Raw genomic sequence first — 13,566 nt, forward strand, 5'->3', positions numbered from 1 at the left:
GTTGGTAAACTTAAAACTTCTTATGGTAATTTTCATTCAACACGTTTTTAGCACAAAGCGTGATAACATCCCTCAAAGTCCAGAGACAAACCACACACCACCTAACAAGTCTACTGGCCTCTTGTGGAGAAAAGTGGGAACTTCAAGATTCTACTGAACAACTCAGCCACAGCAGATGCTCCTGTTAACTCTGTACTACACAAGTTCAAACCCTGAGAGTTAATAAATATCATGAACTTGACTGCCTGGGTATGTATTTTTGTCTGTTTTCTTTGAACATGTGATCAGGGGAGAGCGCGAACGCAGTCCCCCACTACCAGAAATTATGCAGTCGAGATTCCCACATTTGGGGAATTCGCAGGGGTCAGCACAACCGGAGTGCAATGGCTGAGCCTCGCCCTGGGTGAACCACCTTCTTGATCATGGTATCTCCCCTGCCAGGTAAGTATGAGTTGTTCATCTCGCACTTGGGGGACTCTTTCACACACAAACCCTGCACACTCACGGTGCTCACAATCCCACTATCAGCACAAACACAGCCTGCAGGAGGCTGGGACTACACACTATTTATATACACAGGAAGGAGCTTCCAACAAAGCCCCATTAGGTGGTTATTTAGTTTGAATAAAATACTGGGAGTCTTTCCCATCATGCATTGCTGCATCTGTACAGTAAAAGCTAACTGAAAGATCACAATTTATTATCCATTTAACCTCCTTAAATCCACCAACAAACCAACAGGAAGTTCAAATAACTCCAAGTGAAATCAAACTGCAGCTGAAAACTGTTTGATTCACGTCTGATGATCAGAAAAAAAGAAAAGACGCATAAAGCACACGTTTTCTGCTAACAGCACAACCACTTCCTGTTCCTTTGTTCTCTGCTGCTGAATAGTTCACTGTCCTCCTGCTGCTGCCCCCTACTGTCCCGGAGCAGGAACAACACTGTTTATTGCACACATTTATTCTAAGCGCTTCGTTGTCTGTGAACAACAGCAAGAAGCAGTGAGATGATTTTCTGTCTTAATCAGTCTGAACTGCCACTCTATCGTCTAAATTTCGCTGCCTGCAAAGCTCTTTTCCAGTTTTCAAAAAACATCTGCACACATTAGAGAATGGTGGCATGTAAGGCTACCACTGCCATGAAGTATTATATGAGGGACAAGCCCACAAAGCGGGAACACAAACGGTTTGTTCGAGCTGATTGGGCACCGGGTTACACATGACAGTTTTTTGTTTACACACGGAATAGTGAGTTCGACATAAATTATGGTCTGAGCTGCTCATCTGTCATAGATCTTTAAACCCTTTTCTTTGCTTGGTGGTGACTACACTTTGGGTAACTGTTATACCAGCCCTGTCCTCTTCCACAATCTGCATAACACACACGCTGGCTGCTGTGGAACCATTAGAGGAAAGAAAAGAGACAAAAAACAGGCTGTCTTTCTGCACATGGACAAAAATGACTTCCCTAACATGACTGTCCTGGATTAAATAAGAAACTGTTGTTTGTTAAGTGGATTAACACTCTGGAGGTGACAATGTGCTCTGCAGTGCACAAAGGACTTCAGTGAAAAGACACAAAGCTTTCACTAATATCTTCCTCAAAGAACTGAGAGATTTTCTGAGACTTAATCAACACCAAAACACTAAATATCTGCTTCTCTGATTTCTTTGAACATGTGATCAGGGGAGAGCGCGAACGCAGTCCCCCACTACCAGAAATTATGCAGTCGAGATTCCCACATTTGGGGAATTCGCAGGGGTCAGCACAACCGGAGTGCAATGGCTGAGCCTCGCCCTGGGTGAACCACCTTCTTGATCATGGTATCTCCCCTGCCAGGTAAGTATGAGTTGTTCATCTCGCACTTGGGGGACTCTTTCACACACAAACCCTGCACACTCACGGTGCTCACAATCCCACTATCAGCACAAACACAGCTTGCAGGAGGCTGGGACTACACACTATTTATATACACAGGAAGGAGCTTCCAACAAAGCCACATCAGGTTATTTAGTTTTAAAAATACAGAGAGACTTTCCCATCATGCATTGCTGCATCTGTACAGTAAAAGCTAACTGAAAGATCACAATTTTTCATCCATTTAACCTCCTTAAATCCACCAACAAACCAACAGGAAGTTCAAGTAACTCCAAGTGAAATCAAACTGCAGCTGAAAACCGTTTAATTCACGTCTGATGTTCAGAAAAAAAGAAAAAAAAAAAACACATAAAAGCACACGTTTTCTGCTAACAGCACAACCACTTCCTGTTCCTTTGTTCTCTGCTGCTGAACAGCTTACTGTCCTCCTGCTGCTGCCCCCTACTGTCCTGGAGCAGGAACACTCACTTTAGTGATGATTTCAAGCTACATTCTGCAGCTTCAGATTCATCTCAATGTTTGACTCAGTAGGTCAAACAAAACTATTTGAACCTGTCACTGCTTTTATTGGAGATTCATTCACATCTGGCTCCATTCCATTTCTAATTGCTCTTGGCCGACTCTCGCTCTTGCCATTTGATTACTCAATGCGAGTCCATTTTTAAACGTCTGCAGCCAGTACCAGGCTTTGGGCATTTCCTCTCTGGGTTGTAAATTTGCTGTACTCTGAATGTTTACCTTGACCAGTGATAACAGTGACAAAGACAAGATCGACTGACCTATCAGAAAACACAGATTAGGGACAACTCCACCGCACGAGTTTCCGGCAGCTCACAGGGACCAAGAACAAATGCTGCAGCTGGAGTTGAGTTTAGGCCCTTCTGCACATAACAAAGCCTGGACTGCCATGACTGCAGAAGTATGCTTCTTCTTCTTAGAGAGGACATCCAAGCCAGTGGAAGAGAAGTATGTGGTACACCTGAACTAACAAATATAAACGTCATGCTTGGTGATAGAGCTGGGCGATAGAACGATAACGATATGTATTGCGAAATAACTTTTTCTCGATAGAAAAATGAAACTATTGCGATAGACCTCATCTCTCTCTCTTCCTCTCTTTAAAAAAAAGAACAGCCAATCCAAATTAAGTAGCGCAGAGCCGAACCAATCACAGTCGCAGCGTCACGTCACGTGACTTGTTATGTACAGCACAAGTGCCAAGCCGCACATGTGTATTTGTTTGGGAAGCAGCCAGCCGCCGTGCCGGCCGGGTAATGGAGAAAATGAGTGTGCCGACTAGAGAAAAGTCAACCGAGAGCTTGGGTGACCAAGTTACCGAAGAGAACACAGATGACGGTTCCAATGCCGGAGAGATTGTCGAAAGGAAGGGCCAGAGAAGTTCCGTAGTGTGGAGGTATTTCGGCTATTTGAAGTCTGACAAAAAACAGAGTAGCGCGCACTGCAAATTGTGCCGAAAGCACGTTCCCACAAAGTCTGGAAATACAACAAACCTTTTTTATCACCTGAAGCAGTGCCACCCACTAGAGCACGCTCAATCTCTGACTGAAAGCGCCAATTTGTCATCGAAAACAACCAGGGGAATCCCTGCGAAGGAGCAACAGTCAATTGAGTCGGCTTTCTCCAGCGTCTTAACATATGACAAAAAAGCTAAGAGACATAGCGACATAACAAATGCCATAGCCTACTGTCTTGCTAAAGACATGCTACCAATAAACACGGTCGAAAATGAAGGATTCAAGCAGCTAATTAAGGTAATGGATCCTCATTACCAACTCCCTGGACGTAAACATTTCTCTCAGACTGCGCTTCCAAAGCTATATAGAGAGATGAGGCTGTTGAGGAGCTACAAACTGTGTCGTTCTTCGCTACTACATCCAACATGTGGTCAAGTCGCACGTCAGAACCTTACCTTAGCCTTACTGCCCACTATATCGACCAAGACTGGAATCTGAAAAGCAAATGTCTTCAAACTGCCTACCTTCCTGACGACCATACGGGTGAAGTAACTGCATTAGGACTGTCAGAAGCGCTTGCATTCTGGGGACTGAGTGAAGACAAACAAGTCTGCATCACAACCGATAGTGGGACAAATATAGTGAAGGCCACATCCCTGAACAACTGGACCCGACTGCAGTGCTTCAGACATCGACTTCACTCAGGTATCGGTAAGCTGGGGAGCAGAATAAAATTAAAAATGCCTTTTTTAATTGTGTTTTTGAGCCCATGTAAATATATTAAGAGCTAGAGATCTAAATCACTTCCATGGTTATTGTTAAAAAATAAACATCAGAAAGAATATTCTTCATGTCAGCCTATTTATTTGAGGTAATAGTTGCTGTTGGCATGCATAATAGGCAAATATTCAGTCACTCCTCAGTGTAAATCAAGTTGACAAAATATGCCAAATAAAATTTAGAATTTTTGGGTTCTATCAGGATCCCAATTGGCTAATACAGAACCTCGGCTCTTTTTCCTATAAAGAACATTAAATCATGATTCCACCAAATGGGGCAATTCAAGACAAAAAGAACAAGTGATGAAAACGGCAAATATAACAATGATGTTGATAACACCAGCCTCTGTCACCTTTTCAATAAATATAAGAAAAAAGGTTTTGGTCACTCTGTCAGCAAAATTTAAAAGGTTATGTTTTAGAAAAGTACAATCATAGCAATGAAGTTCTAGTAAGTGGGTTTTCAGGGCTGTGAATTTTAATTGTGACTGAAAAAAAAAAATCAAAAATCTTAAATTAATTTCTGAGGTTAATATGTGCTATTATTTACCTTTTTATCCACAGAAAAAGCCAGCAAAGACAAGAGGGTGGAGCGAGCTGTGGCCGTGTGTAAGAGAGTGGTGGCTGCCTTCAGTTTCTCTTGGAAGAAGAAAAGGGAATTGGCTGCTGCTCAGGAGGAGCTTCACCTACCCCAGCACAAGTTAGTGACAGAGTCGCCCACCAGGTGGGGCTCACGCCAAAAAATGGTTGGGAGGGTTCTGGAGCAACATAAAGCCATCTCTCAGGTCCTCAGTGCAGATAAGAAGACCAGGCACTCGGTTCCCTCCTGGCAAGATCTAGATGTTCTGGAGTCGGTGCATGGGGCCCTGAACCCACTACTGGAGTTCACAGATTCACTTTCTGGAGAGTCTTACGTGAGTGTGTCCTACCTCAAGCCGATGCTTCACCTTTTCAGAACACAGATTCTGAAACCATTGAGGATGAAACACAACTTACAAAAGACCTTAAGATGACAGTCATGGCATACCTTGATGAAAAGCACAATGACCAGATTATAAATGAACTTCTTGATGTTGCAACCCTGGTAGATCCGTGCTTCAAGGTACAATACATTAATGCAGAACACGTTGATGCCATCAAAATGAGAGCAGTGTCTGAGATGTTCAGACACAGAGGAAACAGAAGATGGTGGAGCTGCTGCAGCACTACCAACCCAGAAGAAACAGAGAAAGTCATTGGGCAGTTTCTTTAAGAAATCCCACCCCACCAGCACAGGACTCACTGAGAAAGAGACAGTTGAAAAGGAGCTCGAAAAGTACGGGCTGGCACCTGATGCAGACAGTGAAATGGACCCACTTGAGTGGTGGAAAATCAACGACAGAAGCTTCCCAAGAGTTAGCTGCCTGGCAAAGCGCTACCTGTGCATCCCCGCAACCAGCAGCCCCTCTGAGAGGGTATTTAGTACAGGGGGTAATATTGTGACTTGCCACAGGGCCGCTTTAAAGCCTGAAGCAGTGGATAGACATGTCTTCCTGTCCCGCAACCTGTAGGCTTTTGTCAGACTAAAGTTTTTTATATATATAGTTGCACCTTGGATGTGCACCTAGGATTTAAAGAATGTTCTGTTAGCATCTTTATTTTAAAACTGTTTGAAAAGCTAAGCTATACAACAAGGAGAGATTGAGAATTTCCTTTTAGTTCTCAGTTTATTTGATATTGACAAAAGTTAGTCAATTTTGTCTGTTCTTCTGTAAAACAAACTAAGATTTATTTTTAGAATTAATATTTTGTTTCTAAGTGGAATTGACAATTTAGTAGTCTGTTTTGTTTGTTCTATTTTGAAACTTAAACGCTTTAGCGGCTGCCTTTTGTGTAGTTTGCAATATTTGCCTTTATTTATCTGAAACTGAAGTCTCATGTTCCTTAAGTACATCTACCCTGTTGAACTTATTATGGGAAATAAATATTTAAATCAAAACAAGCTGCTGATTATTTTGCATTTTACTTGTGAGCAACGGCACATTTAAATCTTACAAATAAAGTTATTTGGCTTATATATCATGATATATATCATTATCGCCTGAAATGAAAAAAACATATCGTGATATGACAAAATCTTATATCGCCCAGCTCTACTTGGTGAAATACACAACAGCTGCAGAGAAAAACAAATGGCACCAAATGGTCCAGATGAGATACTGCTATTAGCCAGATATCTGGAACTACATCAGACATTCCGCAGAGTAGCATTCCTGTCCAATTTCACACTGAAAGGAAACAAGATGATGAGGGGGTGATAGCTGGATTAATATTTCCTACTATTCTCCCTTGTCTCACAGGTGTCCCTCAGTAACTGTCCAGATCCAAAATCAAAATTAAAAAAAAATATTAGAGGAGAGCTGAAGCCTTTTCTTACTTTAAATGCAATTTCAATGCATGCATTTTGCAAGAATTACACTTCTTGCAGCGAAACAGGGCTGCAGCGATTCATCGAGTATTTTGAATAATTGGATTATAAAAAATCCTCAACACAGTCTTTGCTTCAATGCTTCGTTTAATGCCCGGCTCTGTAGCCCGCCGATGTGTTGAAAGATGTAAACGCATGTGTTTCACCTACATTTGCAACTAAAAACAGACCTGCAATACAAACATATTTAGGAGCAGCGTGTGAATAAAAAGTCTGACAATATTAAGCAAACGCAGGGCCCAGTTTTAAAAAGAAACACTGACATCACCACAGCAGCAGTGACGTTATGTTGGACACTAAATTATTGTTAATATTAATTAATGTCTACACCATCATAACATCTTGTTTGCAGCAGCATAAAAACTTTGCATCAAAGGCAAACTTCAGACTGCTGATATACTCGCATCTCTGCATTGCAGCCACCACACAACAACAAGCAGACGCATGTACAAAAACTCAAAGGCTTCTAAGAAGACAGTAAGGATTCATTTTTTATGCCTTGGTTTAGATTGCACATTTATTTTACCTTATTTGGCTTTGACTCTACTTGAGCGCATTTATATATTTTGGCATTTAAGAAAATATTTTCTTTAAAAAAATTAGAATTTCAGATGGCACATAAATACAAAAGGTTTGGGTGTCTTTTTTGACAAATGAAACATGATGGGTGAAAAAAAAAAAACATCGATAGATTAATCTATTACAAAAATAACCCATAGCTGCAGCTGATATAGCCATAGTCAAATTTACCAAGGAATGAGCCAACTTTAAGAGTAAAGCACTAGCGATAATAAACATATACATAAAGACCAAACCCATAGCTCACAGAGAGCTGCTGGGTAACACAGCCACTTGTTTCATGAGCAACAGAATAGTTTTCATAGCAAGAGACTGTTATACGTCACTGGAATGTTAAGGTTCAAAAGTTGGAGAAAAGGAGTACGGAGGGCTCACAAGCAAATAACAACTCTGGTCCGGAAGATGTGATCAAAGCAAAGATTTATTGATAACACGCGTGGAGTCCGAAGCTGGGCAAAGTCAGCAATCGAACTGAACTCACGATGATTAGACAAAGGTTTTATATGGGTACAATAACAAAGCCCCCCTCTTTTGCAAAAATAGACAAAGTACAGCTTACATCACTTAAACCACAAAATGTTCCTGCTAACTTTAACATAGTTTACAGAACATTACGTCTCATCTCCATCCCGGTGTCGCCCCACGTACGCTTCCTTATCTTCCCGTAGATCAGGTATACTTCCTGTAAGCATCTGACAATCTGCCGGCACAATTTGCAATTGCAGCAAAAACACATCTTCACTTCTTACCTACCAAAATAGATCTGTTATGGTGTGTGTGTGTGTATGTGTGAGTGTGTGTGTATGTGTGGGTGCCTGCTGTGTAGGCTATGTATGTGTCATGACCCCGTCTGCACCTCTGCTAACCTCACACCTCTCGTCTTAGCCAGACATAAGGCCTGTGCACCTACACAGCTGAACTCTGTGTGATTTCTAGGGTAAATGTCACACTCGAACCATGAAGGAAACTTACTCAAACTGAACATAACTGAAACTTAAAACTTACTCAAAAGATATAAGGTATAAATGATAAAAACTTAAATCTTAACTCTAAAGAATATAAGTAATAAAAGATAAAAAAATCACTCCAGGCGTATGTCATGTAAGCAGGTGTGTTGCCATTCCTTTCAGAGCTCCTGTCCTCACCGTGTATTGGCTGATCCTTAACGCCTGCCAAGAGTTTCTGACCTTCACTTGACCAGGAGCCACAGCTCTTTAATAAGCTCAAATGCAATCATGTGTAAAAGATTAAAATCATTTTCATAACAAAAGTTCTCTCTTCTCAGATCTACCAATATGTTTGCTCGTCTCTACTACAGTTCAATCATTGAAAATTACACTGATCAGCATACTTTGTGGAAATTACAGATTACATCATGGCAAAAGCACTTTTCAGACCCCTCATTCCCCCTTTTGACCTCTGACTGACCAGAGGTCACCATACTTTCAGGTGCTTCACTCCTCGTCCCACACAGCGACTCCCATGTCCATCAAAGGCATCATGGGTATGTGGGCTTCTGCTCCTGGATCCACTGCCTTCGTGATCACCTTTTCTAACAGAGCTCGGGCACAAGGAATGAGACAACAGCCACAGGTCACCAAAATACCCACCAACACAGCTAATGAAAGCATAATGGGAAGTACAAACCCTTTCCACTGTCCGAAGACCGAGGTCATCCAGCGGATTCTCAATTCCCGAATGTTCGTGCATGGTCTTAGAGAGCGTTTTCAGCCCCTCTAAAGCTCGAGTGACTGACCCGTCTGGAGCCGTGTTATTAGGAATAAAAGTACAGCATTGATCACCGAACATCGCACATACACCGCCTCGTTCTGCTAACAGCATGTCTAAAGCCATTCTATTCTGCACCCCCATCAACGAGGTCGGACCCACTTGCTCCACTAGCCCTTCCATCCCATCTCGAGTAAGGTTAGAGAGTCTCAGCAGATTATAGTGAACATAATTAATTCTATCCACATTCTTGTTAGGGGTCACAGGAAAGAGAGCAGCGATTATTGGAATATTTTCAAACCCGGCAGCTATTTGATCTGCAAGCTTATACTCATTTGGAACTCCCCTGGGCACTCCTATTGAGTCTATCCAGGTCGGCGAGTCCATCCTAGGATCATAAGCATGTGTTCCCTCAGCCCCTCTTTTTCCCAGAACGTGTCTCTTGCGCCTAGCTGTCAGTGTGCGTGTGTCGTGCTTTGGGAATGCCTTCACCCAGTTTCCTATTAACATAAGTGGCGCACCTAGCCTCACCATTGCGCACGTCCCCACGCTTCCCAGAGGAACACGAGCCAAAAGAGTTTTGTGTCCACAGTAATAATAAAGCCCACTTCTAGCCCAGGTCCCAATCAAAGTGTTTGCATCACTTACATTGTTTGTGGTTCTCCCCGTTTTGGTAACCAAACACCAACTTGGGTCAATTTCTCCCACCTCATATTTCACGTGATCTGTGGAGAACTTAAAACACGTATAATTATCTTTTTTCGGCATAAATGGTCCCGCCTTCGTATGTTTATCGGTTGGGGGAAATAAACTGGACAACACCGTGCAGTTTCCAGTGCTCACCACTCCTCTGGTCAGTTGCAGCATACAGTCATAGCCCCACTGATCCTCTGGATGTAGTGGTGCTGGTTCTGTGAACAAACGTGGTCTAGCCGACGCACAAGCCACACAATTTGACACTTGCTGCTCCTCGGCATTTAATGCCATCCAGTCCAGCCACAGGTTGCTGTCACTGAACCCGGTGGCGCGTTCTATCAAATCCTTTGGTTTTAACCTCGTATAATCTACCGTGAGGACTCGCCTGGCTTTTGGTTCCCGTTCCTCTGGTGCTGCGGTGGACGACTCGTTTCCTACTGGCTTGGGTTTTGGGTTGACAAGATTTATCCTAATTACCCCTGTCGGATCTGTTCCCACCATATCTATCCCGATTACCAGGTAAAACACACCTCCCGGACTTTCTGACCTAGGGAGAGCATTCCAAGGACCCAGGGAAAGGGTGATGGGGTTCTGAGAAGTGGAAAAATCCCTCTGTATTGCTATCCCTTTTAACCCTTCAGGCACTTGCGGCTGCCACCCCACTCCGGTCCATCCTACCACATTCCCCCAACCAGGAATACACCACTGGCCTGCAGTATAAGACCCCAGGACAGCGTGACTTCCCCGACTGGAGTGAGGGCTCCCTCCCCGTGTGCATATGGCAGGGTGACTACAAATCCACACATCATATCCCCTCCAGCTGCTATTTACCCCTTCGCAATCTATCACTTCACATAAGTCAAACGTATACGCACTTGTGGACCCTTTAACGTAGTCCAGCTCTAGCCCCTTATATCTGCTGAGACACCCATCCTTGATACCCGAGATTTCACGCTTTGTTCTCACCCTTGGCCCCGTTTCGGCGAACGATCCCTCTTGTGGTGCTGGAGTGGGCTGGCCTCCGGGTCCGGACAGTTCGCTTGGGTTTTTCTGCAGAGTATAAACGAGCAAACATACGGCCATAATTAATATCATCACAGACATCAAACTCACAATAACAAGTAATATTTTAATTTGTGCCCTCTCTTCATGAGGGTCTAATTCACGGCGTGGCATTTTTCAGCGTGTATTTAATGATTAAAAATAAAAGAATACAAAGCGTGGTTTTTCTGTGTCTCTTTGCTGCTTGCTTTTTCTCTTTTTCAGCTACCCTTCTCCGGCCACTCAGTTTGTGGTTGCTCCTTTCTGTAGGCGCGGCGACCTCCTCCTCAGCGGTTCTTCTTGCTTCGGCCTTTCGGGTAGACTACCGATCGGCCCGTTGCACGGGGGAGAGGATTTATTTTGCCTCTTAGATTTGTTGCCCCCGTGTCCGGTGGAGCCGGGTCCTCGTCCACTAGGCTCTCGTCTGCTGCCGCACACTGCGTCCAATGGAACCAGGTGTCGCCTTTCCCTTTCAGCTGGACCGCTGTAGCCGTCCGCCCTGTCACCTCGTATGGACCTGTCCACCTGGGTTCCTTCCACTTGCGTTTGATGACCTTTAGCCACACCGCCTTGGCGTCAGGGGCCTCTCCTTTCTCTCTGGGGTTCTCACACGTCACCTGTTTTGTGAAACTGGACACAAGGGCTTTCAACTCGTTAAAATATTCAGCATGAGACCTGTTCCTTTTCTGGGGCTGCTCCGCCGAGACCACTGTCCAAGGGGCTGGAAACTGTCTCCCGGTCAGCAGCTCGTACGGGGTAAAGCCTGTTGACTGATTCACAGAACATCGTATGGTCATCAAAGCAATGGGGAGTGCAGCTACCCAACTTAACCCTGTTTGTGCGCATATTTTAGCCATCTTATTTTTTAAGTTCAGATTCATTCTTTCTACTTTTCCCTGAGACTGGGGATGATACACTGTCCCAAATTTATGCTGCACTCCCAACATTCTCTCTACTTCTTGCAGATCCTGGTTTTTAAAGTGTGTGCCATTATCTGATCTAATCCTTCGGGGAAACCCGTGTCGCGGAATGTAATGGTTAATCAAACACTTTATTACACTCTTCGCGTCTTCCTTCCGGGTTGGCCAAGCCTCGGGCCAGCCGGTCAAGGCATCAACACACACCAACAAATACCTCACACCACCGGGGCCTGTCTCAATCATGTCAGTGAAATCAATAACAATCTCCTCTCCTGGTCTCTCAGGGATCAAAAACTTACCCGGCTCTGGTTTCACTGCTGGTTTGGGATTGTGTGCTCCACAGATTAGACATGTTCTGGCCTTCTCCTGTACCATGTTCCTTAATTCCGGGTGCCACCATCGACACAAGTTTTTCTCCATTTGTTTTATACCCACGTGGCCCAGTCCATGAGCTTCACTTACCTTCTGCTTTGCCATTTTAGTCGTCAAAACTGGACGCCCGTCCGGGCTCCTCCACAGGCCTTCCTCCTGCCAGGCTCCTCTAGCCTGCCACACCCCCTTTTCCTCTGGGGATGCTTCCTTCTGAGCCTGTCTGACCTCCTCCAAGGTGTTGGTGCTCCCCTCCTCTTCTGCCGTTACCTGCACCATTTGTCTCTGTCCTTTGTAGCCTGCGGCCTTTTTTGCAGCTTCATCCGCTGTCCGGTTTCCTCTTGCCACCGGATTGTCTCCCTGTGAATGTCCTTTGCATTTTACAATACTCACCTCATCTGGATCCTCTAGGGCTTTCTCCAGTTCCTCCATTTCCTTCTTGTGGCAGATCGGTGCGTTGGTTGCAGTTCTGTATCCAGCTCTCTTCCACTGAGCCAGCTCCACCTGTGCGGCTCCAAACGCATATGCTGAGTCAGTGTAAATGTTCACTTTCAGGTTCTTGGCCAACCGCAGCGCTCGGATCAGGGCTATCACTTCAGCTCTCTGGGCTGACTGCTGTCCCTCAATCCTTCCTGCCTCTATTAACTGATACTCCTGTCCTACTCTGCGAACTACAGCATACCCTGCTTTAAGTCCTTCTTCATCTCTGTGGCAGCATCCATCTGTGAACCACTCCTCTGCTCCTGCTATGGGTTCCGCTTTTAGATCCTTTCTCACTTTCTCTTCAACCTGGGCTTTCTTCACGCAATCATGTGGTTCCCCTGACCCCATTAAATCTGCCATATTAATCCCTTCATGTGTGAATGTCAGGTTAGGTGCATCTAAAACTTTGCTCAACCTCTGTTGTTTCAGTGGGGTCATTGTGAACGCCTGTGAGTTCACATAAGCCACTACACTGTGTGTGGTGAGCACTTTCAGTGGGTGTTCCCTTACTATGTGTGCTGTTTTCTGGATGATTTTTGCGACCCCTGCTGCGTGTCGTGTGCATGTTGGGTGTCTTGCTTCTATTGGGCCCAGTTTTATGCTAACATACATGAGCACATCTCTACTCCCCCCTTTTTTCTGAAACAATACACCATTTACAATGTCATTTGTTTCAGAAACATCCAGGTAGAATGGTTCATCGTAATTTGGCGTGGCCAAGTCAGTGGCCCTCGACAAATCCTGCTTCAATGAAATGAACGCGGACTCTGTGGCTGGTGTCCAAGACAACTCAGCCCTCAGATTTCGAGCGCCGACTTTCTTAATCAGGTCCCTTAAAGGGGCGGTTTTACCTGCGTAGTTTGGAATGAACTGTCTGCTGTAACCTGTCAAACCTAGAAAAGAAAGCAATTCTTTCACCGTTCGTGGTTTGGGATGTGTGAGAATTTGGTCTCTGTGTGTGCTCATTAACCCCACAGATTTGTGTGCAATCACCCGGCCCAGAAAAGTTACCTCCGGTCGGACCAGCTGCAGTTTTTCTTTACTGACCTTGAAGCCGCATTCTGCCAGTCGATTCAACACTGCGAGCGAGGCTGCCGTACACAGGGTTTAACATTTTCTCTCTCAGACAAATTCAGAGAAATACATAA

At 44.4% G+C, this 13,566-nt stretch overlaps 1 protein-coding gene and 2 non-coding genes across 4 annotated transcripts; 1 reads left to right on the forward strand and 2 right to left on the reverse strand.

Annotated features, from left to right (window-relative positions):
• Window positions 1-285: 285 nt before the first annotated feature.
• Window positions 286-449, reverse strand: LOC112842325 (U1 spliceosomal RNA). The gene has a single exon (XR_003214052.1). It is a non-coding gene; the product is annotated as a U1 spliceosomal RNA (small nuclear RNA).
• Window positions 450-1,686: 1,237 nt separating this feature from the next.
• Window positions 1,687-1,850, reverse strand: LOC112842336 (U1 spliceosomal RNA). The gene has a single exon (XR_003214063.1). It is a non-coding gene; the product is annotated as a U1 spliceosomal RNA (small nuclear RNA).
• Window positions 1,851-3,101: 1,251 nt separating this feature from the next.
• Window positions 3,102-5,833, forward strand: LOC106098499 (zinc finger BED domain-containing protein 4-like). 2 transcript variants are annotated; one of them, XM_013273622.3, is made up of 2 exons: window positions 3,102-4,067; window positions 4,700-5,833. In XM_013273622.3, the coding sequence occupies exons 1-2, from the start codon at window positions 3,782-3,784 to the stop codon at window positions 5,146-5,148; spliced, it is 735 nt and encodes a 244-aa protein (XP_013129076.2). In that variant the 5' UTR covers window positions 3,102-3,781; the 3' UTR covers window positions 5,149-5,833. The 2 variants fall into 2 exon arrangements, with proteins under 2 accessions (XP_013129076.2, XP_013129077.2); XM_013273623.3 differs by having other exon boundaries at window positions 3,102-4,061.
• Window positions 5,834-13,566: the final 7,733 nt, after the last annotated feature.

Source organism: Oreochromis niloticus, linkage group LG14 (assembly GCF_001858045.2).
Source record: "Oreochromis niloticus isolate F11D_XX linkage group LG14, O_niloticus_UMD_NMBU, whole genome shotgun sequence".
Taxonomy (NCBI): domain Eukaryota; kingdom Metazoa; phylum Chordata; class Actinopteri; order Cichliformes; family Cichlidae; genus Oreochromis; species Oreochromis niloticus.